The following is a 27,998-nucleotide window of genomic DNA, read 5'->3' on the forward strand; positions in this document are numbered from 1 at the left end:
TTGGGGACGGTCAAGTGGTATTTGGGGACTATTAAGTGACATTTGAGGACTATTAAGTGACATTTTGGGGACTATTAAGTGACATTTTGGGGACAGTCAAGTGACAATTTGGGGACTATTAAGTGACATTTGAGGACTATTAAGTGACAATTTGGGGACGGTCAAGTGACAATTTGGGGACTATTAAGTGACAATTTGGGGATGGTCAAGTGACAATTTGGGGACGGTCAAGTGACATTTGAGGACTATTAAGTGACAATTTGGGGACTATTAAGTGACATTTGAGGACTATTAAGTGACATTTTGGGGACTATTAAGTGACATTTTGGGGATGGTCAAGTGACAATTTGGGGACTATCAAGTGACATTTGAGGACTATTAAGTGACATTTTGGGGACATTCAAGTGGCATTTGGGGACGGTCAAGTGACATTTTGAGGACAGTCAAGTGACATTTTGGGGACGGTCAAGTGACAGTTTCTGGATGGTCAAGGGGCATTTTGGGGACAGTCAAGTGGCATTTGAGGACTATTAAGTGACATTTTGGGGACATTCAAGTGGCATTTGGGGACAGTCACCCCCTGTCACACCAAAACACACACAGACCTGGCAGTGAGTGTTTATTGCTGGTGACAATGACAAAGCGGTGGCAGCGCTGGGGGGGGTCAGGTCACCCTGGGGGGGTCAGGGACCCTTGGGGACAAGTGACACTGTTGTCACCTACACTGTTTGTCCATTGGTTCCCAAGCCAGGGGACAGATGTGTCCCCATGGCCATAAAGTGTCACTGCGTCCCCCCTGTGTCCTGTGACATCAATGTGAGTGTCACCACCTTGGGGACACAAGTGACAATTTGGGCATGGTCAAGTGACAATCTGGGGACTGTCCCACTGGTGTCACCGGGGTCCCGGTGGTGTCACCAGGTCCCTGTGGTGTCATTTGGGTCCCTGTGTTGTCACTGAGGTCCCACCCGTGTCTCTGGGGTCCCTGTGGTGTCACCAGGTCCCTGTGTTGTCACCAAGGTCCCTGTTGTGCCACTGAGGTCCCTGTGGTGTCCCCAGGGTCCCACTGGTGTCATTTGGGTCCCTGTGGTGTCACCAAAGTCCCTGTGGTGTCACCAAGGTCCCTGTTGTGCCACTAAGGTCCCTGTGGTGTCACCAGGTCCCTGTGGTGTCACCGGGGTCCCTGTGGTGTCACCAGGTCCCTGTGTTGTCACTGAGGTCCCTGTGTTGTCACCGGGGTCCCACTGGTGTCATTTGGGTCCCTGTGTTGTCACCGGGGTCCCTGTGTTGTCACCGGGGTCCCTGTGGTGTCCCCAGGGTCCCACTGGTGTCATTTGGGTCCCTGTGGTGTCACCAGGTCCCTGTGTTGTCACCAAGGTCCCTGTGTTGTCACTGAGGTCCCTGTGGTGTCCCCAGGGTCCCACTGGTGTCATTTGGGTCCCTGTGGTGTCACCAGGTCCCTGTGTTGTCATCGATGTCCCTGTGGTGTCACCGGGGTCCCTGTGTTGTCACCGGGGTCCCTGTGGTGTCCCCAGGGTCCCACTGGTGTCATTTGGGTCCCTGTGTTGTCACCAGGTCCCTGTGTTGTCACCAAAGTCCCTGTGGTGTCACCATGTCCCTGTTTTGTCACCGGGATCCCTGTGTTGTCCCCACCGTCCCTCCTCTCCCCTCCATTCAAACCCAAGGCCACCAAGTGCCACCGCCTCCCGTCACCGTCCCCCGATGTCCCCGATGTCCCCGATGTCACAGACACACATCGATGGGCTGCGCCAGCTCCCGCTCCAGCTCCCGGATCAAAGCATCAAAGTCCCTCAGGCTGAGCCGGGGACTGTCCCCAATGTCCCCAAAACGCGTCCCCATGGCGGTGTCACCCGTGTCACCCGCTGTCCCCTGGGGACCGGGGGGGTCACAGACGCTCCAGTCTCCGGCGTAGCGGTTGCTGGGGGGGCTCTCGGGGCCACGGGGACGTGGCCGCGGTGTCACCAGCGGTGGCACAGATGGTGTCACTGGTGTCACCGGCGGCAGGTCCAGGCGCAGTGCTGGGGGGACAGCGCGGGGGGGAGGGGCTGTGGAAAGAGGGGAGTGTCAGGGGGGTGCGGGGACATGGGGACACATTGGGGGGGGTCACGGTGACACTTGGGGGGGTCATGGTGACACTTGGGGGAGGTCACGGTGACACTTGGGGGGGTCATGGTGACACTTGGGGGGGGTCACGGTGACACTTGGGGGCGTCATGGTGACATGTGGCGGGGTCACTAGGGGGGTTTGGGGAGGTCACGGTGACATCTTGGGGGGGTTGGGGAGGGTCATGGTGACATCTGGGGCATCACTGGGGGTGGTTGGAGGGGTCACCAGGAGTATGGGGGGGGTCAGGGTGACACTTGGGGGGGTCATGGTGACATGTTGGGTGGGTCACTGGGGGCGTTTGGGGGTCACCAGGGTTTGGGGGGGGGGGGGGGCTGATGGTGACACTTGGGGGTGGTCATGGTGACACATGGGGGGTCTTGGTGACACGTGGCAGGGGGTCATGGGGGGGTTTGGGAGTGTCACTGGCAGGGGAGGGGGTCACAAAGTGCAGCCAGTGACACATTGTGGGGGTCACAGACCCCTGGTGACAATGACACATAAAAAAGCCACCAAGGAGGGTCCCAAGCCCCCCGCAGCGAGTGTCACACCCCCCCCAAAATGTCCCCAAAATGTCCCCAACTCACCCGGCCAGGCCCGCAGCAGGTAGTGCAGAACCTCCAGGTGACACTTGAAGTCGACGGGGACGTCACCTTGGGGACCTCGGGGACATCGGGGACGGGCGGCGGTGACGTCGGTGACATCGGTGACGTCGGGGACAGGGGGACGGGCGAGCAGGACCGGCCCGAAACACACGGCCAGGTTCTGCGGGGTCATGCGGTTGCAGTCGCGGAACGAGGCCACCAGGCTCAGGTGGTCCAGGAGACACGTCAGGGTGGCCTTGGGGACAAGGGGACATTGTTGGGGACACCCTCGGGTGTCACAACCATTGTCACAAACCCCCCGCTCAAAGGGATTTGGGACTTGATGTCACACGAGGTGACAACAGGGGAATGAGGCCACCAGGCTCAGGTGGCCTTGGGGACAAGGGGACATTGTTGGGGACACCCTCGGGTGTCACAACCATTGTCACAAAGCCCCCGCTCAAAGGGATTTGGGACTTGATGTCACACGAGGTGACAACAGGGGAATGAGGCCACCAGGCTCAGGTGGCCTTGGGGACAAGGGGACATTGTTGGGGACACCCTCGGGTGTCACAACCATTGTCACAAACCCCCCGCTCAAATGATTTGGGACTTGATGTCACACGAGGTGACAACAGGGGAATGAGGCCACCAGGCTCAGGTGGCCTTGGGGACAAGGGGACATTGTTGGGGACACCCTTGGGTGTCACAATCATTGTCACAAACCCCCCGCTCAAAGGGATTTGGGACTTGATGTCACACGAGGTGACAACAGGGGAATGAGGCCACCAGGCTCAGGTGGCCTTGGGGGCATGTCAGGGTGGCCTTGGGGACAAGGGGACATTGTTGGGGACACCTTCGGGTGTCACAACCATTGTCACAAACCCCCCGCTCAAAGGGATTTGGGACTTGATGTCACACGAGGTGACAACAGGGGAATGAGGCCACCAGGCTCAGGTGGCCTTGGGGGCATGTCAGGGTGGCCTTGGGGACAAGGGGACATTGTTGGGGACACCCTCGGGTGTCACAACCATTGTCACAAACCCCCCGCTCAAAGGGATTTGGGACTTGATGTCACACGAGGTGACAACAGGAGAATGAGGCCACCAGGCTCAGGTGGCCTTGGGGGCATGTCAGGGTGGCCTTGGGGACAAGGGGACATTGTTGGGGACACCCTCGGGTGTCACAACCATTGTCACAAACCCCCCGCTCAAATGATTTGGGACTTGATGTCACACGAGGTGACAACAGGGGAATGAGGCCACCAGGCTCAGGTGGTCGTGGTGGCCTTGGGGACAAAGGGACATTGTTGGGGACACCCTCGGGTGTCACAACCATTGTCACAAACCCCCCGCTCAGAGGGATTTGGGACTTGATGTCACACGAGGTGACAACAGGGGAATGAGGCCACCAGGCTCAGGTGGCCTTGGGGACAAGGGGACATTGTTGGGGACACCCTCGGGTGTCACAACCATTGTCACAAACCCCCCGCTCAAAGGGATTTGGGACTTGATGTCACACGAGGTGACAACAGGGGAATGAGGCCACCAGGCTCAGGTGGTCATGGTGGCCTTGGGGACAAAGGGACATTGTTGGGGACACCCTCGGGTGTCACAACCATTGTCACAAACCCCCCGCTCAAAGGGATTTGGGACTTGATGTCACACGAGGTGACAACAGGGGAATGAGGCCACCAGGCTCAGGTGGCCTTGGGGGCATGTCAGGGTGGCCTTGAGGACAAGGGGACATTGTTGGGGACACCTTGGGTGTCACAACCATTGTCACAAACCCCCCGCTCAAAGGGATTTGGGACTTGATGTCACACGAGGTGACAACAGGAGAATGAGGCCACCAGGCTCAGGTGGTCGTGGTGGCCTTGGGGACAAAGGGACATGGTTGGGGACACCCTCGGGTGTCACAACCATTGTCACAAACCCCCCGCTCAAAGGGATTTGGGACTTGATGTCACACGAGGTGACAACAGGGGAATGAGGCCACCAGGCTCAGGTGGCCTTGGGGACAAGGGGACATTGTTGGGGACACCCTCGGGTGTCACAACCATTGTCACAAACCCCCCGCTCAAAGGGATTTGGGACTTGATGTCACACGAGGTGACAACAGGGGAATGAGGCCACCAGGCTCAGGTGGCCTTGGGGGCATGTCAGGGTGGCCTTGGGGACAAGGGGACACTGTTGGGGACACCTTGGGTGTCACAACCATTGTCACAAACCCCCCGCTCAAAGGGATTTGGGACTTGATGTCACACGAGGTGACAACAGGGGAATGAGGCCACCAGGCTCAGGTGGTCATGGTGGCCTTGGGGACAAAGGGACATTGTTGGGGACACCCTCGGGTGTCACAACCATTGTCACAAACCCCCCAACCAAAGGGAATTGTCACCAGTGTCACTGGGATGTGACACATGGGGGTGACAATAGGGGAATGAAGCCACTGGGCTCAGGTGGCCTTGGGGACAAGGGGAGATGCTTGGGGACATCATTGCCTGTCACAACCATTGTCACAAACCTCCCCCCCATTTTTGTTCCCCAACACCCTATTTTTGGGTCCAGACACCCCATTATTTGGTCTTGACACCCCATTTTTGTCCCATGTCCCCCCATTTTTGGGTCTGGACACCCCATTTTTGGGGCTTGAACCCCCATTTTTGGTTCCAGACACCCCAGTATTTGGTCTGGACACCCAGTTTTTGGCACCTGACACCCCATTTTGGGGCTGTGCACCCATTTTTGGGGGTCCGGACACCCAGTTTTTGGCAGCCAACACCCCTTTTTGTCCCCTACCCCTTAATTTTTGGGGCTGTGAACCCCATTTTTGGGTCTGGACACCCCATTTTGGGGGCTGTGCACCCATTTTTGGGGGTCCGGACACCCCATTTTTGACACCATCCCCCCCATTTTTGGGTCTGGACACCCCATTTTTGACCCCATCCCCCCCATTTTTGGGTCTGGACACCCCATTTTTGGGGCTTTGCACCCATTTTTGGGGGTCCAGACACCCAATTTTTGGGTCCAGACACCCCATTATTTGGTCTTGACACCCCATTTTTGTCCCACGTCCCCCCATTTTTGGGTCCGGACACCCCATTTTTGGGGCCATGAACCCCCATGTTTGGTTCCAGACACCCCAGTATTTGGTCTGGACACCCAGTTTTTGGCACCTGACACCCCATTTTGGGGCTGTGCACCCATTTTTGGGGGTCCGGACACCCAGTTTTTGGCAGCCAACACCCCTTTTTGTCCCCTACCCCTTAATTTTTGGGGCTGTGAACCCCATTTTTGGGTCTGGACACCCCATTTTGGGGGCTGCGCACCCATTTTTGGGGGTCCGGACACCCCATTTTTGACCCCATCCCCCCATTTTTGGGTCTGGACACCCCATTTTTGGGGCTCTGCACCCATTTTTGGGGGTCCAGACACCCAATTTTTGGGTCCAGACACCCCATTATTTGGTCTTGACACCCCATTTTTGTCCCATGTCCCCCCATTTTTGGGTCTGGACACCCCATTTTTGGGGCTTGAACCCCCATTTTTGGTTCCAGACACCCCAGTATTTGGTCTGGACACCCAGTTTTTGGCACCTGACACCCCATTTTGGGGCTGTACACCCATTTTTGGGGGTCCGGACACCCAGTTTTTGGCACCCAACACCCCTTTTTGTCCCCTACCCCTTAATTTTTGGGGCTGTGAACCCCATTTTTGGGTCTGGACACCCCATTTTGGGGGCTGCGCACCCATTTTTGGGGGTCCGGACACCCCATTTTTGACCCCATCCCCCCCACTTTTGGGTCCGGACACCCCATTTTTGACCCCATCCCCCCCATTTTTGGGTCTGGACACCCCATTTTTGGGGCTCTGCACCCATTTTTGGGGGTCCAGACAGCCAATTTTTGGGTCCAGACACCCCATTATTTGGTCTTGACACCCCAATTTTGTCCCATGTCCCCCCATTTTTGGGTCCGGACACCCCATTTTTGGGGCCATGAACCCCCATTTTTGGTTCCAGACACCCCAGTATTTGGTCTGGACACCCAGTTTTTGGCACCTGACACCCCATTTTGGGGCTGTACACCCATTTTTGGGGGTCCGGACACCCAGTTTTTGGCACCCAACACCCCTTTTTGTCCCCTACCCCTTAATTTTTGGGGCTGTGAACCCCATTTTTGGGTCCAAACTCCCCATTTTTGGGGCCGTGAACCCCATTTCTGTCCCCACCTTCTCGGGCTCGGGCAGCCCGTCAAGCAGCGTCGTGGCCTCGCGGTGGCTCCCTGTTGTCCCCAGTGTCCCCAATGTCCCCATTGTCCCCAACACCGCCCGGTACAACCCGGGGGGGATGAGTGGGGACGGCAGCTCCCGCAGGAAATCCTTCAGGACACCTACACGGACAGAATGACGGACACAGTGACATCGCGGGGACATGGGGACACCCCCGGGAAATCCTTCAGCACCCCTGGATGGATGGACAGAGGGACAAAGTGGCAGCAAGGGGACACACAGGGACAACCCCAGGAAATCTTTCAGGACCCCTGGACAGATGGACACAGTGACAAAGTGACATTGCAGGGACATCAGAGGGGACACATGGGGACAGCAGAAGGGACAGAGGGGACATCAGAGGGGACACAGGGGGACAAAGTGACACTGTGGGGACATCAGATGGGACATGGGGACATCAGAGAGGACACAGGGGACAGCAGAGGGGACACAGGGGGACAAAGTGACAGCATGGGGACATCAGAGGGGACACAGAGGACATCAGAGTTGACACAGGGGACACTGGAGGAGACACAGGGGACATCGGAGGGGACACATGGGGACATCACAGGGGACATCGGAGGGGACACATGAGACAGCAGAGGGGACATGGGGACATCAGAGGGGACACAGGGGACAGCAGAGGGGACACAAGGGCCATGAGAGGGGACACAGGGGACATCAGAGGGGACACAGGGGGACAAAGTGACACCATGGGGACATCAGAGGGGACACATGGGGATATTAGAGGGGACACAGAGGACATCAGAGTTGACACAGGGGACACTGGAGGAGACACAGGGGACATCGGAGGGGACACATGGGGACATCGGAGGGGACACATGAGACAGCAGAGGGGACATGGGGACATCAGAGGGGACACAGGGGACAGCAGAGGGGACACAAGAGCCATGAGAGGGGACACAGGGGACACCAGAGGGGACACAGGGGGACAAAGTGACACCATGGGGACATCAGAGGGGACACAGGGGACACTGGAGGAGACACAGGGGACATCGGAGGGGACATCGGAGGGGACACATGAGACAGCAGAGGGGACACATGGGGACATCACAGGGGACACATGAGACAGCAGAGGGGACATGGGGACATCAGAGAGGACACAGGGGACAGCAGAGGGGACACAAGAGCCATGAGAGGGGACACAGGGGGACAAAGTGACACCATGGGGACATCAGAGGGGACACAGAGGACATCAGAGTTGACACAGGGGACACTGGAGGAGACACAGGGGACATCAGAGGGGACACATGGGGACATCGGAGGGGACACATGAGACAGCAGAGGGGACACATGGGGACATCACAGGGGACATCGGAGGGGACACATGAGACAGCAGAGGGGACATGGGGACATCAGAGAGGACACAGGGGACAGCAGAGGGGACACAAGAGCCATGAGAGGGGACACAGGGGACATCAGAGGGGACACGGGGACACAGTGACACCACGGGGACATCAGAGGGGACACATGGGGATATTAGAGGGGACACAGAGGACATCAGAGTTGACACAGGGGACACTGGAGGAGACACAGGGGACATCGGAGGGGACACATGGGGACATCGGAGGGGACACATGAGACAGCAGAGGGGACATGGGGACATCAGAGGGGACACAGGGGACAGCAGAGGGGACACAAGAGCCATGAGAGGGGACACAGGGGACACCAGAGGGGACACAGCGGGACAAAGTGACACATTGGGGACATCAGAGGGGACACATGGGGTTATTAGAGGGGACACAGAGGACATCAGAGTTGACACAGGGAACACTGGAGGAGACACAGGGGACATCAGAGGGGACACATGGGGACATCACAGGGGACATGAGACAGCAGAGGGGACATGGGGACATCAGAGGGGACACAGGGGACAGCAGAGGGGACACAAGGGCCATGAGAGGGGACACAGGGGACATCAGAGGGGACACAGGGGACACAGGGGGACAAAGTGACACCATGGGGACATCAGAGGGGACACATGGGGATATTAGAGGGGACACAGAGGACATCAGAGTTGACACAGGGGACACTGGAGGAGACACAGGGGACATCGGAGGGACACATGGGGACATCACAGGGGACATTGGAGGGGACACATGGGGATAGCAGAAGGGACACATGGGGCCATCACAGGGGACATCGGAGGGGACACATGAGACAGCAGAGGGCACATGGGGACATCAGAGAGGACACATGGGACATCAGAAGGGACACTCCAGGACGCCCCTTACGGATCCCTGGGACAAAGTGACACCACGGAGACATCCGAGAGGACATGGGGACACCAGAGGGGACACGGGGGCCATCAGAGGGGCCACCCACCGGTGACAACATTGATGTCCGGGTAGCGCCGCTCCGACAGCGTCACGGCCGCGCTGTCCCTCTCGAACGCGTCCCGAAGCTCCTTCTTGACGGCGGCCGAACCGCAGAGCCGGTACAACCCCACCACCTTGGGGACACGGTGACACCGTCACCGGCGTCACCGTGTCCCCAAAACGCCCCCCCCCCCCCACCCCCGCAGAGTCCCCCTCACCTTCAACCCGCGCCGCTCGATCTCGGCGACGCATTTTTGGATGAGAAGCGGCACTTTGGTGGGCGAGTTCTCCCGCTCCACGAGGCGCCGGAGCTCCACGCCGAAAACGCGGGGTTCCGAGCCAAAAACACGGGGTTCCGAGCCAAAACTGGGGGGTTCTGAGCCAAAACTGGGGGTTTCTGCCCCAAAAGGGGGTTGTGGAGCGCCGGGTTGGGGGTTTTGCCGCACCAAGGTGAGTTTGGTGTAGAGGATCCCGCGGGGTTGGAGCCGCACGGCGAGTTGTTGCGTTCGGTGATCTGTGGGGGATAAATGGCATTAAATGTCACCAAAAGTCATGGGGGTGTCACCTGAGGGGACCAGGGGGGTGTCAGCAGGGTTTTGTGTCCCCAAATGTCCCCAAAACTGACCCGAGTGTCACCGTAGAGGACGTGGGGAAGGATCACGGTGACACCAATGAGGTCCCAAATGCCCCCAAAACCGACCTCGGAAGGTGTCACCAAGATGGTTTTGTGTCCCCAAATGTCCCCAAAACCAACCCAGGTGTCACCTTAGAGGACGTGTGGCAACACCATGGTGCCACCAACATCATTTTATGTCCCCAAACTCCTCAAAACCAACCCCAGAAGGTGCCACCAAGATGGTTTTGTGTCCCCAAATGTCCCCAAAACCAACCCAGGTGTCACCTCAGAGACCACGTGGCATCACTGTGGTGCCACCACCATGGTTTTGTGTCCCCAAATGTCCCCAAAACCAACCCAGGTGTCACCTCAGAGACCATGTGGCATCACCGTGGTGCCACCACCATGGTTTTGTGTCCCCAAATGTCCCCAAAACCCACCCAGGTGTCACCTCAGAGAACAATGGACATCACCGTGGTACTACCACCATGGTTTTGTGTCCCCAAATGTCCCCAAAACCAACCCAGGTGTCACCTCAGGGACCACGTGGCATCACCGTGGTGCCACCACCATGGTTTTGTGTCCCCAAATGTCCCCAAAACCAACCCAGGTGTCACCTCAGAGATCATGTGGCATCATGCTGGTGCCACCACCATGGTTTTGTGTCCCCAAAACCAACCCGGGTGTCACCTTAGAGACCATGTGGCATCACCGTGGTGCCACCACCATGGTTTTGTGTCCCCAAATGTCCCCAAAACCAACCTGGGTGTCACCTCAGAGACCATGTGGCATCACGCTGGTGCCACCACCATGGTTTTGTGTCCCCAAATGCCCCCAAGATGTCACCCAAGTGTCACCTCAGAGAACATGGGGCAGCACCACGGTGCCACCAGCATCATTTTGTGTCCCCAAACCCAACCCCAGAAGGTGCCACCAAGATGGTTTTGTGTCCCCAAATGTCCCCAAAACCAACCCGGGTGTCACCTCAGGGACCACGTGGCATCACCGTGGTGCCACCACCATGGTTTTGTGTCCCCAAATGTCCCCAAAACCAACCCGGGTGTCACCTCAGAGACCATGTGGCATCACGCTGGTGCCACCACCATGGTTTTGTGTCCCCAAATGTCCCCAAAACCAACCTGGGTGTCACCTCAGAGACCATGTGGCATCACGCTGGTGCCACCACCATGGTTTTGTGTCCCCAAAACCAACCTGGGTGTCACCTTAGAGACCATGTGGCATCACCGTGGTGCCACCACCATGGTTTTGTGTCCCCAAATGCCCCCAAGATGTCACCCAAGTGTCACCTCAGAGAACATGGGGCAGCACCATGGTGCCACCAGCATCATTTTGTGTCCCCAAACCCAACCCCAGAAGGTGCCACCAAGATGGTTTTGTGTCCCCAAATGTCCCCAAAACCAACCCGGGTATCACCTCAGAGACCACGTGGCATCACCGTGGTGCCACCACCATGGTTTTGTGTCCCCAAATGTCCCCAAAACCCCCCAAAAAGTCACCTCGGAAGACATGCGGCAGCCCCACGGTGCCGTGGCCGCAGAGCCGGTTCCGCCGCGCCGCCGCGTCCCACGCAAACACCATAACCTTGAGGTGCCGCGCGGCCTCCAGCTCCAGGTTGAAGTTATGGTTGAGCCCCAGCGCCGCCCCCTGCGCCGGCACCAGCGCCGTCCGCGCCCGTTTGGCCGAATCCACCTGCAAGACGCAGAAATAATCCCGCGGCTCGGCACTCGGCGCTGCCGGTTTCAGATCCCGGACGCCGCGGAGGTGAACGGCGACCAAACCCGACACGGGGCCAAGCGCCGAAGTGTCATCGCAGCTGTAGGGACGGAACGCGGTGACGTCCAAGGCGGCGTCACCGTCGGCGGCGTCCCCGCGGGTTTTCACCGGGAGCTCCGGGGAGTCGCCGTCGCTCAGGTAACCGGTTGGTTTGGGTCGCGGCGGCGGCGCCGGCGAAGCCACCGAGGTGTCCAGGTGGTAGCGGGTGATGACGCCGCGCGGGGAGGTGGCACCGGAGTGTCCCCCGTTGTCATCGTGTCCCCGAGGGCGGGGGCTCCGTAAGCTCAGTTTGCGCCGAAGCTCCGGGAGTTTCTTCATCTTGAGCGAGAGGCGGCGGACGGTGCCGGGGGATTTGGTTTTGGGGAGAGAACGGCTCTTTTTGGGGCTGGTGGGAGGGGACGGGGTGGTCCCCGTGGTGACACAGGGGAGAGGTGTCTTGCCTGGGGGGGGACAAAGGGGGTGAGTGGGGATTGGGGGGAACTGGGGGGGAAGGATGGGGGGGTGGTTGGGGACAATTCTGGGGCCACCGTAATTTGGGGACAGGGACTGTGGGGTCCTGGGTGGGGGGGACAGGGCCCAGGGGTCTTTGGGCCACACTAATGAGGGGGACAGGGACTGTGGGGTCTTGGGGACACTGTAATGGGGGGAACAGGGACTGGGGGGTCTTGGGGACACTGTAATGGGGGGGACAGGGACAGGGGGGTCTTGGGGACATTGTAATGGGGGGGACAGGGACTGGGGGGTCTTGGGGACACTGTAATGGGGGGGACAGGGACTGTGGGGTCTTGGGGACATTGTAATGGGGGGGACAGGGACTGGGGGGTCTTGGGGACATTGTAATGGGGGGGACATGGACTGCGGGGTCTTGGGGACACTGTAATGGGGTAATGGGAGGACAGGGACTGTGGGGTCTGGGGACATTGTAATGGGGGGGACAGGGACTGTGGGGTCCAGGGTGGGGGGATAGGGACTGTGGGGTCCTGGGGGGCAGGGACAGGGACTGTGGGGTCTGGGGACATTGTAATGGGGTGACAGGGACTGGGGGGTCCAGGGTGGGGGGACAGAGACTGTGGGGTCCTGGGGGGAGTGGGCAGGGACTGTGGGGTCTGGGGACATTGTAATGGGGGGGACAGGGACTGGGGTGTCTTGGGGACACTGTAATCGGGGGGACATGGATTGCAGGGTCTTGGGGACACTGTAATGGGGTAATGGGAGGACAGGGACTATGGGGTCTGGGGACATTGTAATGGGGGGGACAGGGACTCTGGGATCCTGGGGGGCAGGGACAGGGACTGTGGGGTCTGGGGACATTGTAATGGGGGGGACAGGGACTGGGGGGTCTTGGGGACACTCGAGGGGGACAGGGACTGGGGGGTCTGGGGACATTGTAAGGGGGGGGGACAGGGACTGTGGGGTCGTGGGGGGGGTGACAAAGACCAAAGAGCTCAGGGTGCTGGTGAAGAGGGGACCCTGGGGACACTCCTGGGGGGGGTGACAGAGGGCCAAGGGCTGTTGGGGCCACCACTGTCCCCAACCCACAGCCACCACTCACCGAACGCCTGGGTCCTCCCAGCTCCCGGCTCCTCTCGAGTGCCACCGACGTCCCCTGTCCCCAAAGTCCCCATCGCGCTCCGGGGGGGCTCTTCCCAGCTTATTTGGGAGGGGGACTCTTTGCCGTGTCCCCCCCGGGGGTCGTCGTCTTCAGGGATGGGGTTGTACCAGATGTCCCCGCTGGTGGTGGCACCGCCATCGGTGTCACCTCCCGGTTCCTCGTGTCCCAACACCCAGCGCCGGCTGCTCCGCTCCAGGCTCTGCAGGTAGGAACCATGGGGGGGGCTCCTGCCGCCCCCCCCAAAATCACCGGGGCCATTTGCCGCGTCGTCCCCTGGATCGTCATCGTCGGTGTCACCGATGTCACTCGTGTCCCGGGGGGGTTTCGGGGGGTGGTTTTGCTTGTGGGGTGATGGGGGATCCGGCGCTGGCACCTCCGGGGTTGTCGGGGAGTCGGGGCTCGGGGGGGAGGTCTCTGTGGGGTGCAGGGGGGTGAGGTGAGGGGGTGTCCCCGAAATGTGAATGGGGACCCCCCCTGGGGTTTGGGGACATGGGTGGAGGGAGCCCAGGGTGATGGGGGGGTCCCTTCTTTGGGGTGCAGGACCCCAGGGTGATGGGAGGATCCCTTCTTTTGGGGGGGCTCAGGAGGGACCCCAGGTGATGGGGGGGTCCCTTCTTTGGGGTGCAGGACCCCAGGGTGATGGGAGGATCCCTTCTTTTGGGGGGGCTCAGGAGGGACCCCAGGTGATGGGGGGGGGGGTCCCTTTTTTGGGGTGCAAGACCCCAGGGTGATGGGGGGGTCCCTTCTCTGGGGGGGTTCCCCTTCTCAGGGTGGTGTGCATGAGGGACCCAGGCGTTCGGGGGTGGGGGTTCCCTCCTTAGTGGGGGGACTGGAGGGACCCCAGGGTGATGGGGGGATCCCTTCTTTTGGGGGGTCCCTTCTTTGGAGGGAAGGTATGAGGGACCCAGGCATTCGGGGGTTCCCTCCTCAGGGGGGGGGTCTCTTCCTTGCGGGGGGGGTCCCTTCCTTAGTTGGGGGGTACAGGAGGGACCCTGGGATGATGGGGGGACCCTTCTTTGGGGGTTCCCTTCTTTTGGGGGGTCTCTTCTTTGGAGGGAAGGCAGGAGGGACCCAGGCATTCGGTGGGGTCCCATCCTGAGTCAGGGGACAGGAGGGACCCCATGGTTATGGGGGGGGGGGGCCCTCGGGACCCTGTGTTCCTGGGGGGCATCCCCTCCACAGTGGGGGTCCCCTATGTTTCAGGGGGGTCCCTTCTTTTGGGGGGTCCCTTCTTTGGATGGGAGGCAGGAGGGACCCAGGCGTCCGGGGGTTCCCCTCCCCAGTGTGGGGACAGAAGGGACCCTGTGGTTATGGGGGGGTCCCCTCCTGACAGAAGGGGATGGGAGGAACCCCATGGTGACAGGGGGACCCTTCTTTGGGGGGGTCCCTTCTTTTGGGGAGTCCCTTCTTTGGAGGGAAGGCAGGAGGGACCCAGGCGTCCGGGGTGGGGGGGATGTGTACCCTCCTCAGTGGGGGTCCCCTGTGTTTCGAGGGGGTCCCTTTTCTTTCGGGGGGGTGTCCGTACCTCTGTCCTTGACCTCCAGTTTCTTCGGGCGGTCGCGGCCCCTCAGGCGGGAGAACGTTCGGCGCAGCAGCGGCTCCGCCATCGCCCCCCAGGCCCCTCAGGTCCCCTCAGGTCCCCTTGGTCCCCTCAAGTCCCTCCAGTTCCCCTCAGTCCCCTCAGGTCCCCACAAGTCCCCTCAGCCCGTTCTTGTCCCCTCAGGTCCCCCCAGGTACCCTTAGGTCCCTACAAGTCCCCTCAGGTCTCTTTGGTCCCCTCAGCCCGTTCCTGTCCCCTCACCTCAGTCCCCTCAGGTCCCTTCGGTCCTTTGGGTCCCCTCAGGTCCCTCCAGGTCCCCTCAGCCCGTTCCTGTCCCCTCAGGTCCCCCCAGGTACCCGTAGGTCCCCACAAGTCCCCTCAGGTCCCCTCAGCCTGTTCTTGTTCCCCCAGGTCCCCTCAGCTCGTTCCTGTCCCCTCAGGTCCCCTCAGCTCGTTCTTGTCCCCTCAGTTCGGTCCCCTCAGGTCCCCTCAGCTCGTTCTTGTCCCCTCAGTTCGGTCCCCTCAGGTCCCCCAGGTCCCCTCAGCTTGTTCTTGTCCCCTCAGTTCAGTCCCCTCAGGTCCCCCAGGTCCCCTCAGATCGTTCCTGTCCCCTCAGGTCCCCTCAGCTCGTTCTTGTCCCCTCAGTTCGGTCCCCTCAGATCCCTTGGGTCCCCTCAGCTCGTTCCTGTCCGCTCAGCTCAGTCCCCTCAGATCCCTCCAAGTCCCCACAGGTCCCCCCCGGTCCCCTCAGCCCGCCCTTGTCCCCTCAGGTCCCCTCAGCCTGTTCCTGTCCCCTCAGCTCCGTCCCCTTGGTCCCCTCAAGTCCCCCAGGTCCCCTCAGCTCGTTCTTGTCCCCTCAGCTCAGTCCCCTCAGGTCCCCTCGGGTCCCCTAAGCCCAGTCCCCTTTGTCCCCTCAAGTCCCCTCGGGTCCCCCAGGTCCCCTCAGCTCGTTCTTGTCCCCTCAGGTCCCTCCAAGTCCCCACAGGTCCCCTCGGTCCCCCCCGGTCCCCTCAGCCCGCCCTCGTCCCCTCAGCTCGTTCCCCTCAGCGCGCCCGGGCCCGAAGCGCCGGATCCGCCATCGCCCCCCCGGTCCCCTCGTTCCCCCCCGGTCCCCTCGGTCCCCTCAGATCCCCTCAGCCCCTCCAGGTCCCCACAGGTCCCCACAAGTCCCCTCAGGTCGCCTCAAGTCCCCTCAGCTCGTTCTTGTCCCCTCAGGTCCCCTCAGTTCTTGTTCTTGTCCCCTCAGCGCACCCGGGCCCGAAGCGCCGAATCCGCCATCGCGGCGCCGCCAATTCCTGGGATGCCGGGAGCTGTAGTCCGGAATTTAACCCCCTCCCCGCCAAAAAACGAGACACCCCCAGACTGAAACACCCCCCCAGGGACAGAGACAACCCCCCTTGGGGCTGAGAAACCTCTTTGGAACCGGTACACCCCCCATGGGACTGAGAAACCGCCTTGGAACGCCACCCCCCCCACCCCGGATTGGGAACACCTCAGTTCCCTCTGCCAATTTGGGGGGTATTTGGGGGTCTGGGAGGGATTAAGAGGGGGGTCTGGGGGTATTTGGGGGGCTAGAGGGGGGTTTAGGGGTCGTGGGGGGGATCTGGGGAAGCCCTGGGGTGTAATTATGGTCTGGGGGGTATTTTGGGGGGAGCCCTGGTGGGATATTTGGGGGGGTCTGGGGTGTAATTATGTGTCTGGGGGGTATTTTGGGGAGCCCTGGTGGGATATTTGGGGGGTCTGGGGTGTAATTATATGTCAGGGGGTTATTTTGGGGGAGCCCTGGGGGGATATTTGGGGGGTCTGGGGTGTAATTATGGATCTGGGGGGTATTTTTGGGGAGCCCTGGGGGGATATTTGGGGGGTCTGGGGTGTAATTATGTGTCTGGGGGTTATTTTGGGGGAGCCCTGGGGGGATATTTGGGGGGTCTGGGGTGTAATTATATGTCTGGGGGGTATTTTGGGAAACCCAAAGGATAATTAAAGGGATTTTGGGGATCCCTGAGGGCCCAAGACCCCCCTAAACCCCCCACCCCACATCACCGGGTGTCCCCAACTTCACATAGCCCCCCCCAATGTCACTGATGGGGGGTGGCACTCCACACACATCTTTATTTCTCTGCAGGGATCCCCCAAAATCCCCCCCGGACCCCAAATTTTCACCCAAATGGACACAGAGGTGAGTAGAAGGGGGTCATGGGGACCCCTCCAGAGTGCTCGGGTCACTTTTGGGGTGTCCCTTTGCGTTCAGGGGGGTCCCTCGCACACCCAGGGCAGGTGGCCCCCGCAGGGGTAATCGAACCACTCGCCGTCCCCCCCCATGGCCCCACAGTTTTCCTGTTGGCCCCCGTTGGGCTCGTTCCGGTGCCACCAGCTGTGACAAAGACAGGGGGGACACGACATCTTGGGGGTGTCCCCAGGTGTCCCCGTTGTTCCCTTAACAGTGACCCCCCCCACCCACCCCAGAACGCCTGGGTGCCTCCACTGAGGAGGAGAACCCCCCCAAAGAAGGGTCCCCCTGTCACCATAGGTTCCCTCCCGTCCCCCCAACTCAGGAAGGGCCCCCTGGAAATAGGAACCCCCCCCTAAAACCCCTGGGTCCCTCCTGTCCCCCCAGTGAGGAGGGACCCCCCTGCAAAAAAGGGTCCCCCTGTCACCATAGGGTCCCTCCTGTCCCCCAACTAAGGAACGGACCCCACTAAGTAGGGACCCCCCCCATAACCCTTGGGTCCCTCCACTGAGGAGGGACCCCACCCCCAAAGAAGGGTCCCCCATCACAATGGGGTCCCTCCTGTCCCCCCCAACTAAGGAGGGGACCCCCCCAAAAAAGGGACATTCCCCCCCCTCCCAATCACCCTAGTGTCCCTCCTGTGTCCCCCTCGCAAAAGAAGGGACCCCCCCCAATCACCCTGGTGTCTTGTGCACCAAAGACGGGACCCCCCCAAAGAAATGACCCCCCAAGGAAGGGACCCCCCAATCACCCTGGCATCCTGTACCCCAAATAAGAACCCCCCATGCATCACTCTGGGGTCCCTCCTGTGTCCCCCCCAAAAAGAAGGGACCCCCCCAATCACCCTGGGGTCCTGTACACCAAAGAAGGGACCCCCACTCAAAGAAGGGCCCCCCCCAAAGAAATGACCCCCCAAGAAGGGGACCCCCCAATCATCCTGGGGTCCTGTACACCAAAGAAGGGACCCCCCCCAAGGAAGGGACCCCCAAAGAAGGGACCCCCCCCAAGGAAATAACCCCCCCAAGGAAGGGACCCCCCAATCACCCTGGGGTCCTGTGCACCAAAGAAGGGACCCCCCAAAGAAGGGACCCCCCAAGGACGGGATCCCCCAAGGTCGGGATCCCCCAAAGAAGAGACCCCGCAAAGAAATGACCCCCCAAGGAAGGGACCCCCCAATCACCCTAGGGTCCTGTACCCCAAATAAGACATTCCCCCCATCACCCTGGGGTCCCTCCTGTGTCCCCCCAAAAGAAGGGACCCCCCCCCATAACCCCAGGGTCCCTCCTGTCCCCCCCAAAGAAGGGAACCCCCCAAGGAAGGGACTCCCCAATCACCCTGGCATCCTGTATCCCAAATAAGAACCCCCCATGCATCACCCCAGGGTCCCTCCTGTGTCCCCCCAAAAAGAAGGGACCCCCCCCCAATCACCCTGGGGTCTTGTACCCCAAGTAAGAGATTCCCCCCATCACCCTGAGATGCCTCCTGTGTCCCCCCAAAAGGGACCCCCCCAATCACCCTGGGGTCCTGTACACCAAAGAAGGGACCCCCCTCAAAGAAGGGCCCCCCCCAAAGAAATGACCCCCCAAGAAAGGGACCCCCCAATCATCCTGGGGTCCTGTACACCAAAGAAGGGACCCCCCCCAAGGAAGGGACCCCCAAAGAAGGGACCCCCCCCAAGGAAATAACCCCCCAAGGAAGGGACCCCCCAATCGCCCTGGGGTCCTGTGCACCAAAGAAGGGACCCCCCCCAAGGAAGGGACCCCCAAAGAAGGGACCCCCCCAAGGAAATAACCCCCCAAGGAAGGGACCCCCCAATCACCCTGGGGTCCTGTACCCCAAATAAGACATTCCCCCCATCACCCTGGGGTCCCTCCTGTGTCCCCCCAAAAGAAGGGACCCCCCCCATAACCCCAGGGTCCCTCCTGTCCCCCCCAAAGAAGGGAACCCCCCAAGGAAGGGACTCCCCAATCACCCTGGCATCCTGTACACCAAAGAAGGGACCCCCCCAAAGAAGGGACCCCCCAAAAAGAGACCCCCCCAAGGAAGGGACCCCCCCATCCCATTGGTGTCCCGTACTGTTGTCCCCCCCGTACCTGCTCTCGGGGGTCACCACGGTCCCGTTCGTTCTCTTCCAGGTGCCCTCGACGTCCGAGTCGCGGATTCCAAGCCAGGATGAACCTTCCAGCATCTTCCGGACGTGATCCTGGGGACAAAACCAGCGTCACCCACCCTTGGGGACAACGGGGGGTGGTGGCAGGTAGGACCTGCTGCCCTCCACACCCCCCAGCTCTCTAGGCGGGGTTTTGGTGCTGGGGGGACAGTTTGGAGGAGGTTTGGGGGTCAGGGGTGGCAGCGTGAGGGGCACTCGGGCTCTAAGCTGGGCTTAAGGGCAGTTTATCTAGGGTTTTGGGGTAAACATTGTGAAAAATGAGGGGTAGGGTTAAAGTTAGAGACTCCTTTGGCTAGTTTAGGACTAGTTTTAATCTCGTATGTTTAGGATTAGGGCTAGGTTAGAGCCTTACTGGGCTCTGGACTAGTTTAAGTCACATATGTTTAAGTTTAGGGCTGGGTTAGAGCCTTATTGGGGTCTGAACTAGCTTAGGGCTAGTTTAAATCCTATATATTTAGCGTTAGGGCTGTGTTATAGCCTTACTGGAGTCTGGACTAGTTTAGGACTAGTTTAAGTCCTATATATTTAGGGTTAGGGCTGGGTTAGAGCCTCACCAGGCTCTGGACTAGTTTAGGGCTAGTTTAAATCCTATATGTTTAGGATTAGGGCTGGATTAGAGACTCGTTGGGTTCTGGACTATCTTAGGGCTGGTTTAAGTTTCATACGTTTAGGGTTAGGGCTGAATTAAGGCCATGTTGGAGTTTGGGCTATTTTAGGATTAGCTTAAATCCTATAAATACATGTAGAATTAGGTTTAGGATAGGCCTGGGATTACAGTTATGCGTAATTGGATTAGGGTTAGAGTTAAGTCCAGTTTTACCATTAGGGACAGGCTTAGGGTCAGGGTTAGGGTTAGAGCCAAGCTTAGGACGAGGCTCAGGGACAGGCTTATGGTCTGTTTTAGCGTTAGGCATAGAGTTAGGGGCAGGTTTTGGCTAGATTTGGCCCAGTATTAAGGTTACACCTCTGTTAGGAATGATGTCAGGTTTAACTGTAGAAACATTAGGCTGTAAATTTAGGTGTAAAAGGGCAAAATTTAGGCCAAGCTTAGGGTGAGCGCTCAGCAACCTGGGGGAAAAGCGGGGTGTGGGGTTTAGGACAAGGCTTTATGGGGTTCCCAATGCTACCCATCCCCCAGAAAATAGCCCCCTTCCCACAAAGCTCAGCTTAGGCACCGCAGTGTCCCCTGTCCCCCCCGTGTCACCTTCTCCTCGGGCCCGTCCACCTCCAGAAGCTGCGAGCCCAGGAGCGAGCAGAAATTTTGGGCGTTTTCCCAGGAATTGGCCATTTTTGAGTAAAAATAGCAAGAATTCTGAAAATAAGTCCAGCCTTTGGAGCAGGGGGGACAACCTGGGGACATGGGGACACAAAAAAAGGCAGTTGGAGCTTTGCTTAAGCCACACGTTAGGGCTGAATTTTAGGCCTTTGTCAGGCCTAAGTTTGCCTCAGGGTTAGGATGCCAATGGGGTTTGACATCCCTTAGGATTAGCTTATGTTTCACCTCATATTGAGCTTCACTTAAGCTGCATGTTAGGGCTGAATTTTAGGCCTAAGTGCCTTGGTCAGGCCTAAGTCTGCCTCAGGGTTAGGACACCAATGGGGTTTGACCTTCCTTAGGATTAGCTTAAGTTTCATCTATTTAGGATTAGGACCTCATTAGGGTTTAGGCTCAGTTAGGCTTAGCTCAAGCCCCTTAAATCACATTCAATACAGAATGAGCTCAGCTTTAGTGCCCTATTGCAGTTTGAGCTTCGCTTAAGCCACATGCCTGCCATGTAAGTGCTCAATTTCAGCCAGTACAAATTAAGCCAAGCTTAAATAGTTGAAATATCAGTTCTAGAGTTAGTTTAAGCCCTCTAAATCACCCTAAATACATGGTCAGATCAGGCTTAGTGCCCTATTGCAGTTTGAGCTTTGCTTAAACCACATCAACCCCACCATGTTAGGGCTGAATTTTAGGCAGTGTGTGTTTAGGACTTCATTAGGGTTTAGGTTCAGTTAGGCTTAGCTTAAGCCCCTTAATCATGTTAAATACAGGATGAGCTCAGCTTTAGAGCCCTATTGCAGTTTGCACTTCCCTGCCATGTAAGTGCTCTATTTCAGCCAGCACAAGTTAAGCCAAGCTTAAATACTTGAAATATTGGTTCTAGGGTTAGCTTAAGCCCCCTAAATCACCCTAAACACATTGTTAGATCAGGCTTAGCGCCCTATTGCAGTGCAAGTTTCGCTTTAGCTACATCCCTGCCAGGTAAGCGCTCAATTTCAGCCAGTGCAAGTTAAGCCAAGCTTAAATACTTGAAATATTGGTTCTAGGGTTAGCTTAAGCCCCCTAAATCAGCCTAAACACATTGTTAGATCAGGCTTAGCACCGTATTGCAGTGCGAGCTTCGCTTAATCCCCATCCCTGCCAGGTTAGTGCTGAATTTCAGGTGATGTAGGTTAAGCCAAGCTTAAAGAGTTGAAATATCAGTTCTAAAGTTAGCTTAAGGCCTCTAAATCACCCTAAACACATAGTTAGATCAGGCTTAGCGCCCTATTGCAGTGCGAGCTTCGCTTAAGCCCCATCCCTGCCAGGTTAGTGCTGAATTTCAGGTGATGTAGGTTAAGCCAAGCTTAAAGAGTTGAAATATCAGTTCTAGAGTTAGCTTAAGGCCTCTAAATCACCCTAAACACATGGTTAGATCAGGCTTAGCGCCCTATTGCAGTGCGAGCTTCGCTTAAGCCCCATCCCTGCCAGGTTAGTGCTGAATTTCAGGTGATGTAGGTTAAGCCAAGCTTAAAGAGTTGAAATATCAGTTCTAGAGTTAGCTTAAGGCCTCTAAATCGCCCTAAACACATGGTTAGATCAGGCTTAGCGCCCTATTGCAGTGCGAGCTTCGCTTAAGCCCCATCCCTGCCAGGTTAGTGCTGAATTTCAGGTGATGTAGGTCAAGCCAAGCTTAAATAGTTGAAATATCAGTTCTAGAGTTAGCTTAAGGCCTCTGAATCACCCTAAACACATGGTTAGATCAGGCTTAGCGCCCTATTGCAGTGCGAGCTTCGCTTAAGCCGCATCCCTGCCAGGTTAGTGCTGAATTTCAGGTGATGTAGGTTAAGCCAAGCTTAAAGAGTTGAAATATCAGTTCTAGAGTTAGCTTAAGGCCTCTAAATCGCCCTAAACACATGGTTAGATCAGGCTTAGCGCCCTATTGCAGTGCGAGCTTCGCTTAAGCCGCATCCCTGCCAGGTAAGCGCTCAATTTCAGCCAACGCAAGTTAAGCCAGGCTTAACTATTCAAAATACAGGTTCTAGGACTGACAGGCGCGGGAGCAAACGTCGTCCTTGGTGCCGTGCACGACCCAGCGGCTCCACTCGCGGTCCCCGGTGTAGAGCATCACCACCGACTGCCGGTTGTTGCCGTAATTAAAGAAGAGCTCGTTACCGGCCAGCGCCAGCAGCCCCCCGGCGCGGCACTCCCAGCGCTGCAACGGCGCCGCCGGTTCCCGGCACGGCTCCAGCCGCACCAGCGCCAGGTTTTGGCTCCGTGTGGCGGTGACGCAGCGTTGGGTCCCCCAGGATTGTAACCGGCCCCCCGGGAGCCACCGGAACAGCTGGGACGGCGCTTGGGGACGACACGGTGACGCCGTCAGGAGCTGCCCCGAGGCTTCGACGCACACGGACTGGGCTTCGTTGTACAGCTGGAAGGAGCTGGAGGCTGTGGGGACATTCCCGGTGAGTTGGGGACATTCCCGGTGAGTTGGGGACACGTGGGGACAGGGGACACATGTGGGGATTGGGGACAGGGGACACATCTGTAGGTGACACTGTGGGACAGGAATGGGGACACACATACAGCTTGGGCTTCATTGTACAGCTGGAAGGAGCTGGAGGCTGCGGGGACGTTGTGGGTGAGTTGGGGACATTGGCGGTGAGTTGGGGACACGTGGGGACAGGGGACACACATGAGGATTTGGGACATGGCCATAGGTGACACTTTGGGACAGGGAGGGGACATGTGCATGACTTGGGCTTTGTTGTGGAGCTGGAAGGAGGCAGAGGCTGCGGGGATATTGGTGGTGAGTTGGGGACATTTGTCATGAGTTGGGGACATGTGGGGACAGGGGACACACGTGGGGACTGGGGACAAATGTGGGGATTGGGGACATGGCCATAGGTGTCACTGTGGGACAGGGCTTGGGCTTCATTGTACAGCTGGAAGGAGCTGGAGGCTGCGGGGACATTCCCGGTGAGTTGGGGACATTCCCGGTGAGTTGGGGACATTCCCGGTGAGTTGGGGACACGTGGGGACAGGGGACACACATGAGGATTTGGGACATGGCCATAGGTGACACTGCGGGACAGGGAGGGGGACACAGAGATGGCTTGAGCTTCATTGTACAGCTGGAAGGAGGCAGAGGCTGTGGGGACATTGGTGGTGAGTTGGGGACATTCCCGGTGAGTTGGGGACACGTGGGGACAGGGGACAGGGGACACATCTGTAGGTGACACTGTGGGACAGGAATGGGGACACACATACAGCTTGGACTTCATTGTACAGCTGGAAGGAGCTGGAGGCTGTGGGGACGTTGGGGGTGAGTTGGGGACATTCCCGGTGAGTTGGGGACATTCCCGGTGAGTTGGGGACATGTGGGGACAGGGGACACACGTGGGGACTGGGGACAAATGTGGGGATTGGGGACATGGCCGTAGGTGACACTGTGGGACAGGGCTTGGGCTTCATTGTACAGCTGGAAGGAGCTGGAGGCTGTGGGGACATTGGTGGTGAGTTGGGGACATTGGTGGTGAGTTGGGGACATTCCCGGTGAGTTGGGGACATTCCCGGTGAGTTGGGGACACGTGGGGACAGGGGACACATGTGGGGATTGGGGACAGGGGACACATCTGTAGGTGACACTGTGGGACAGGAATGGGGACACACATACAGCTTGGGCTTCATTGTACAGCTGGAAGGAGCTGGAGGCTGCGGGGACATTGGTGGTGAGTTGGGGACATTGGTGGTGAGTTGGGGACATTCCCGGTGAGTTGGGGACACGTGGGGACAGGGGACACACATGAGGATTTGGGACATGGCCATAGGTGACACTGTGGGACAGGGAGGGGACATGTGCATGACTTGGGCTTTGTTGTGGAGCTGGAAGGAGGCAGAGGCTGCGGGGACATTGGCGGTGAGTTGGGGACATTGGTGGTGAGTTGGGGACACATGGGGACAAGTCTGTGGGTGACACTGTGGGGCAGGGAGGGGACAGGACACAGGTGACAGGGACACACACCCGGGCTTGGTGGCTCCTTTGCCTTCTCTGCTTCCAGCGCTGCTGTCAGGGCTGCCACTGGGTGGGGACATTGGGGGACGCACGTGTCACCGTGTCACCACAATGTCCCCAGGAGGGGTGAGGAGCTGGTGTTGGGGACATTGGGGACACATGTGTCACCGTGTCACCACAATGTCCCCAGGAGGGGTGAGGAGCTGGTGTTGGGGACATTGGGGACACAAGTGTCACCGTGTCACCACAATGTCCCCAGGAGGGGTGAGGAGCTGGTGTTGGGGACATTGGGGACACAAGTGTCACCGTGTCACCACAATGTCCCTTGTGGGGGGCCAAGTGGCTTATGTTGGGGACATTGGGGACACACATGTCACCACAAGGTCCTGGTGTTGCTGAGCCCCTGTGTCCCCCCTGGGCACCCCCAGAACTGTCCCTGTGTCCCCCCGCAGCCCCCACATTGTCACCCCCCCGGTGACAAAGACCCCGCCGTGCTCACCGCGCCGGAGGCCACCGACGAGGACGGTGACATTGAGCAGCACCGACACCCCCAGTGCCACCAGTGTCACCAGCAGCAGCCGCGAGCTGGAGCAGCGGACTGGAAACGAGGGGGGTGAGTGACAAAAGTGACACAAAAGTGACACAAAAGTGACACAAAAGTGACAAAAAGCCCCCCCCCCCCCCCCGGGTGGCACTGACCGTGATGCGGTGACACTGGTGTCCTCGGCACCGGGGGGTCGGGGACGCGCTTGGGGTTGGGGACGGTGACAGGGGGGTCCAGGGGCTCGTAGGGGTTCTCGTCCGGGGGGGACGTGTCATCGCAGGCTGGGGAGGGGACAGAGGTGACAGCACTGGGGACACCCCTTTGGTGTCAGCATATGCCCTGGGGACACTCTTGGGACAATAGATGGACATAGGGGTCCCTTTGGTGTCACCACCCACCCTGGGGACACTCTTGGGGACAATAGATGGACATGGGAGTCCCTTTGGTGCCACCACCCACATTGGGGACACCCTTGGGGACAATAGATGGACAAGGGGGTCCCTTTGGTGTCACCACCCATCTTGGGGGACAATAGATGGACAAGGGGGTCCCTTTGGTGTCACCACCCATCTTGGGGGACAATAAATGGACAAGGGGGTCCCTTTGGTGTCACCACCCACATTGGGGACACCCTTGGGGACAATAAATGGACAAGGGGATCCCTTTGGTGTCACCACCCTGGGGACATCCTTGGGGACAACAGATGGACATGGGAGTCCCTTTGGTGTCACCACCCACCCTGGGGATACCCTTGGGGACAACAGATGGACACAGGGGTCCCTTTGGTGTCACCACCCACCCTGGGGACACCCCTGGGGACAACAGACGGATATAGTGGTCCCTTTGGTGTCACCACTCACTCTGGGGACACCCTGGGGACAACAGATGGACATAGGGGTCCCTTTGGTGTCACCACCCACCCTGGGGACACTCTTGGGGACAATAGTTGGACATGGGAGTCCCTTTGGTGTCACCACCCTGGGGACATCCTTGGGGACAACAGATGGACAAGGGGGTCCCTTTGGTGTCACCACCCACCCTGGGGACAATAAATGGACATGGGAGTCCCTTTGGTGTCACCACCCACCCTGGGGACACCCTTGGGGACAATAAATGAACATGGGGGTCCCCTAGCACCATGACACCCCAAAGTGACACTGGGGGTGCATTAGGGACATGAGGACACCCGTGTCACCCCCCCCCGGGACGTCACCCACCTTCCCCGCCACCGGGTCCCTGCAGCCACGCTTGTCCCTGCCCCTGGGTGTCCTCGAGGTTGCCGTACATTGTCCTTGTCACACGCCGAGCTGTCCCCAATGTGTCCCCAAAGTGTCCCCAGCATGTCCCCACTGATAAAGCCAGCGGGAAGCGGGGGGGTGACAGTTTCGGATGTCCCCCCCTTGGGGACAAGCCACAAAGGGGCCCCTGAGCCCCAGTGGGTCTGTCTCTTGGTGACACTTGGTGACAGTCCCCAAGGGTGGTGGTGAAGAGCCCGGTGTCACCGGGGTGTCCCCAAAGGGTGACAGTGGGACAGTGGCCGCGGTGTCCCCATGTCCAGGGTGTCCCCATGTCCCCATGACCAGTGTGTTCCCCACCCAGTGTCCCCATGCTCAGTGTCCCCATGGCCAGTATGTCCCTATGCTCAGTGTGTCCCCATGTCCCGTGTCCCCATGTCCAGTGTCCCCATGCTCAATGTGTCCCCATGTCCAGAGTGTCCCCATGCCCACACTGTCCCCATGTCCAGTGTCCCCATGTCCAGTGTCCCCATGGTCAGTATGTCCCTATGCTCAGTGTGTCCCCATGTCCACTGTCCCCATGCCCACACTGTCCCCATGTCCAGTGTCCCCACGCCCACCACACCCTGCTGTCCCCATCACCAGGGTGCACCCAGGCCCACCCAGCACCCACAGTGTCCCCAGGGCGGGTTCCTGTCCCCGCGCCGTCCCCAGGAAGGGGACAGGAAGGGCCGGCTGTTATCAGCCCCCGCCAGCCCCGGCCACCGCGCCGCTGGCCCCTCACGGTGACAGTTGTGGTGACATCCATTGTCCCCTCACGGGTCCCCCCGCCCCTCCCTGTCGCCCTGGGTCCCCCTGACACCCCCTGGCGTGAACCGCTGTCCCCGCGGTGCAGCGCTGCCCGCGGCCGCCAGGGGGCGCTGGCACCAACGGGGCGGGGCCACGGAGGGGGCGGAGCCGAGTGGGGCGGAGCCACGGAGGGGGCGGAGTCACCGAGGGGGCGGAGTCACTGAGGGGGCGGAGCCGTTGAGAAGGGCCGGAGCCGCTATGGGGCGGAGCAGAGATGGAGGGCAGAGACGCACAGGGGGCGCAGCCGCAGGGGGTGGAGCCACGGGGAGGGGGCGGAGCCGCGAGAAGGGGGCGGATCTGGGGAGATTGGGCGGAGCCTCGGAGGGGCGGAGCCTCCCGGGGGGGCGGAGCCGTGGAGAGGGCGGAGCCGCGCGGGGGGCGGAGCAGCTGAGAAGGGGGGGGAGGCATCATGGAGGGGCAGAGCCACGGAGGGGTGGAGCCGCGGGGGGAGGAGCCCAAGAGGGGGCGGAGCCAAACAGGGGGGCAGAGACGCATAGGGGGCGGAGCCGCGGAGGGGCGGAGCCCAAGAAGGGGCGGAGCAGAGCAGGGTCAGAGATGCACAGGGGGCGGAGCCCCGTAAGGGGAAAAGCAGCTGAGAAGGGGGCGGAGCCGATGGGGATGGGGCCACCGGAGGGGTGGAGCCCAAGAGGGGGCAGGGCCTAGCGGGGGGCGGAGCTGCCGAGTGGGCGGAGCCGCCATCACCACCGGGGGGCAGAGTGACGCAGGGGGTGGAGTCACGGGGGGAGGAGCCTCCGAGGGGGAGGAGCCTCCGAGGGGTGGAGCCTCCGAGGGGGAGGAGCCTCCAATGGGTGTGGCTGAGAGCAGCGGA

At 59.4% G+C, this 27,998-nt stretch overlaps 2 protein-coding genes and 1 long non-coding RNA gene across 3 annotated transcripts; 1 reads left to right on the forward strand and 2 right to left on the reverse strand.

Annotated features, from left to right (window-relative positions):
- Positions 1-606: 606 nt before the first annotated feature.
- On the reverse strand, positions 607-15,630 carry SYDE1 (synapse defective Rho GTPase homolog 1). Its single transcript, XM_065043934.1, has 8 exons — positions 14,866-15,630; positions 13,281-13,754; positions 11,452-12,168; positions 9,537-9,832; positions 9,326-9,452; positions 6,941-7,101; positions 2,712-2,964; positions 607-2,066 (listed from the first exon to the last, which is right to left on the reverse strand). Exons 1-8 carry the CDS (start codon positions 14,945-14,947, stop codon positions 1,744-1,746), a joined length of 2,433 nt encoding a protein of 810 aa, XP_064900006.1. The 5' UTR covers positions 14,948-15,630; the 3' UTR covers positions 607-1,743.
- On the forward strand, positions 15,229-25,206 carry LOC135576762 (uncharacterized). The gene is made up of 8 exons (XR_010468541.1): positions 15,229-15,320; positions 15,364-15,496; positions 15,712-15,764; positions 15,817-16,305; positions 17,006-17,059; positions 19,246-19,367; positions 22,565-22,991; positions 24,994-25,206. It is a non-coding gene; the product is annotated as an uncharacterized LOC135576762 (long non-coding RNA).
- LOC102092684 (macrophage mannose receptor 1-like) lies at positions 16,973-27,995 on the reverse strand. The gene is made up of 8 exons (XM_065043935.1): positions 26,303-27,995; positions 25,241-25,366; positions 25,041-25,139; positions 24,551-24,607; positions 22,579-22,974; positions 20,485-20,630; positions 19,204-19,313; positions 16,973-17,254 (listed from the first exon to the last, which is right to left on the reverse strand). The coding sequence occupies exons 1-8, from the start codon at positions 26,706-26,708 to the stop codon at positions 17,128-17,130; spliced, it is 1,467 nt and encodes a 488-aa protein (XP_064900007.1). The 5' UTR covers positions 26,709-27,995; the 3' UTR covers positions 16,973-17,127.
- Between the last annotated feature and the right edge of the window lie 3 nt (positions 27,996-27,998).

This window comes from Columba livia, chromosome 30 (genome assembly GCF_036013475.1).
Source record: "Columba livia isolate bColLiv1 breed racing homer chromosome 30, bColLiv1.pat.W.v2, whole genome shotgun sequence".
NCBI classification, from domain to species: domain Eukaryota; kingdom Metazoa; phylum Chordata; class Aves; order Columbiformes; family Columbidae; genus Columba; species Columba livia.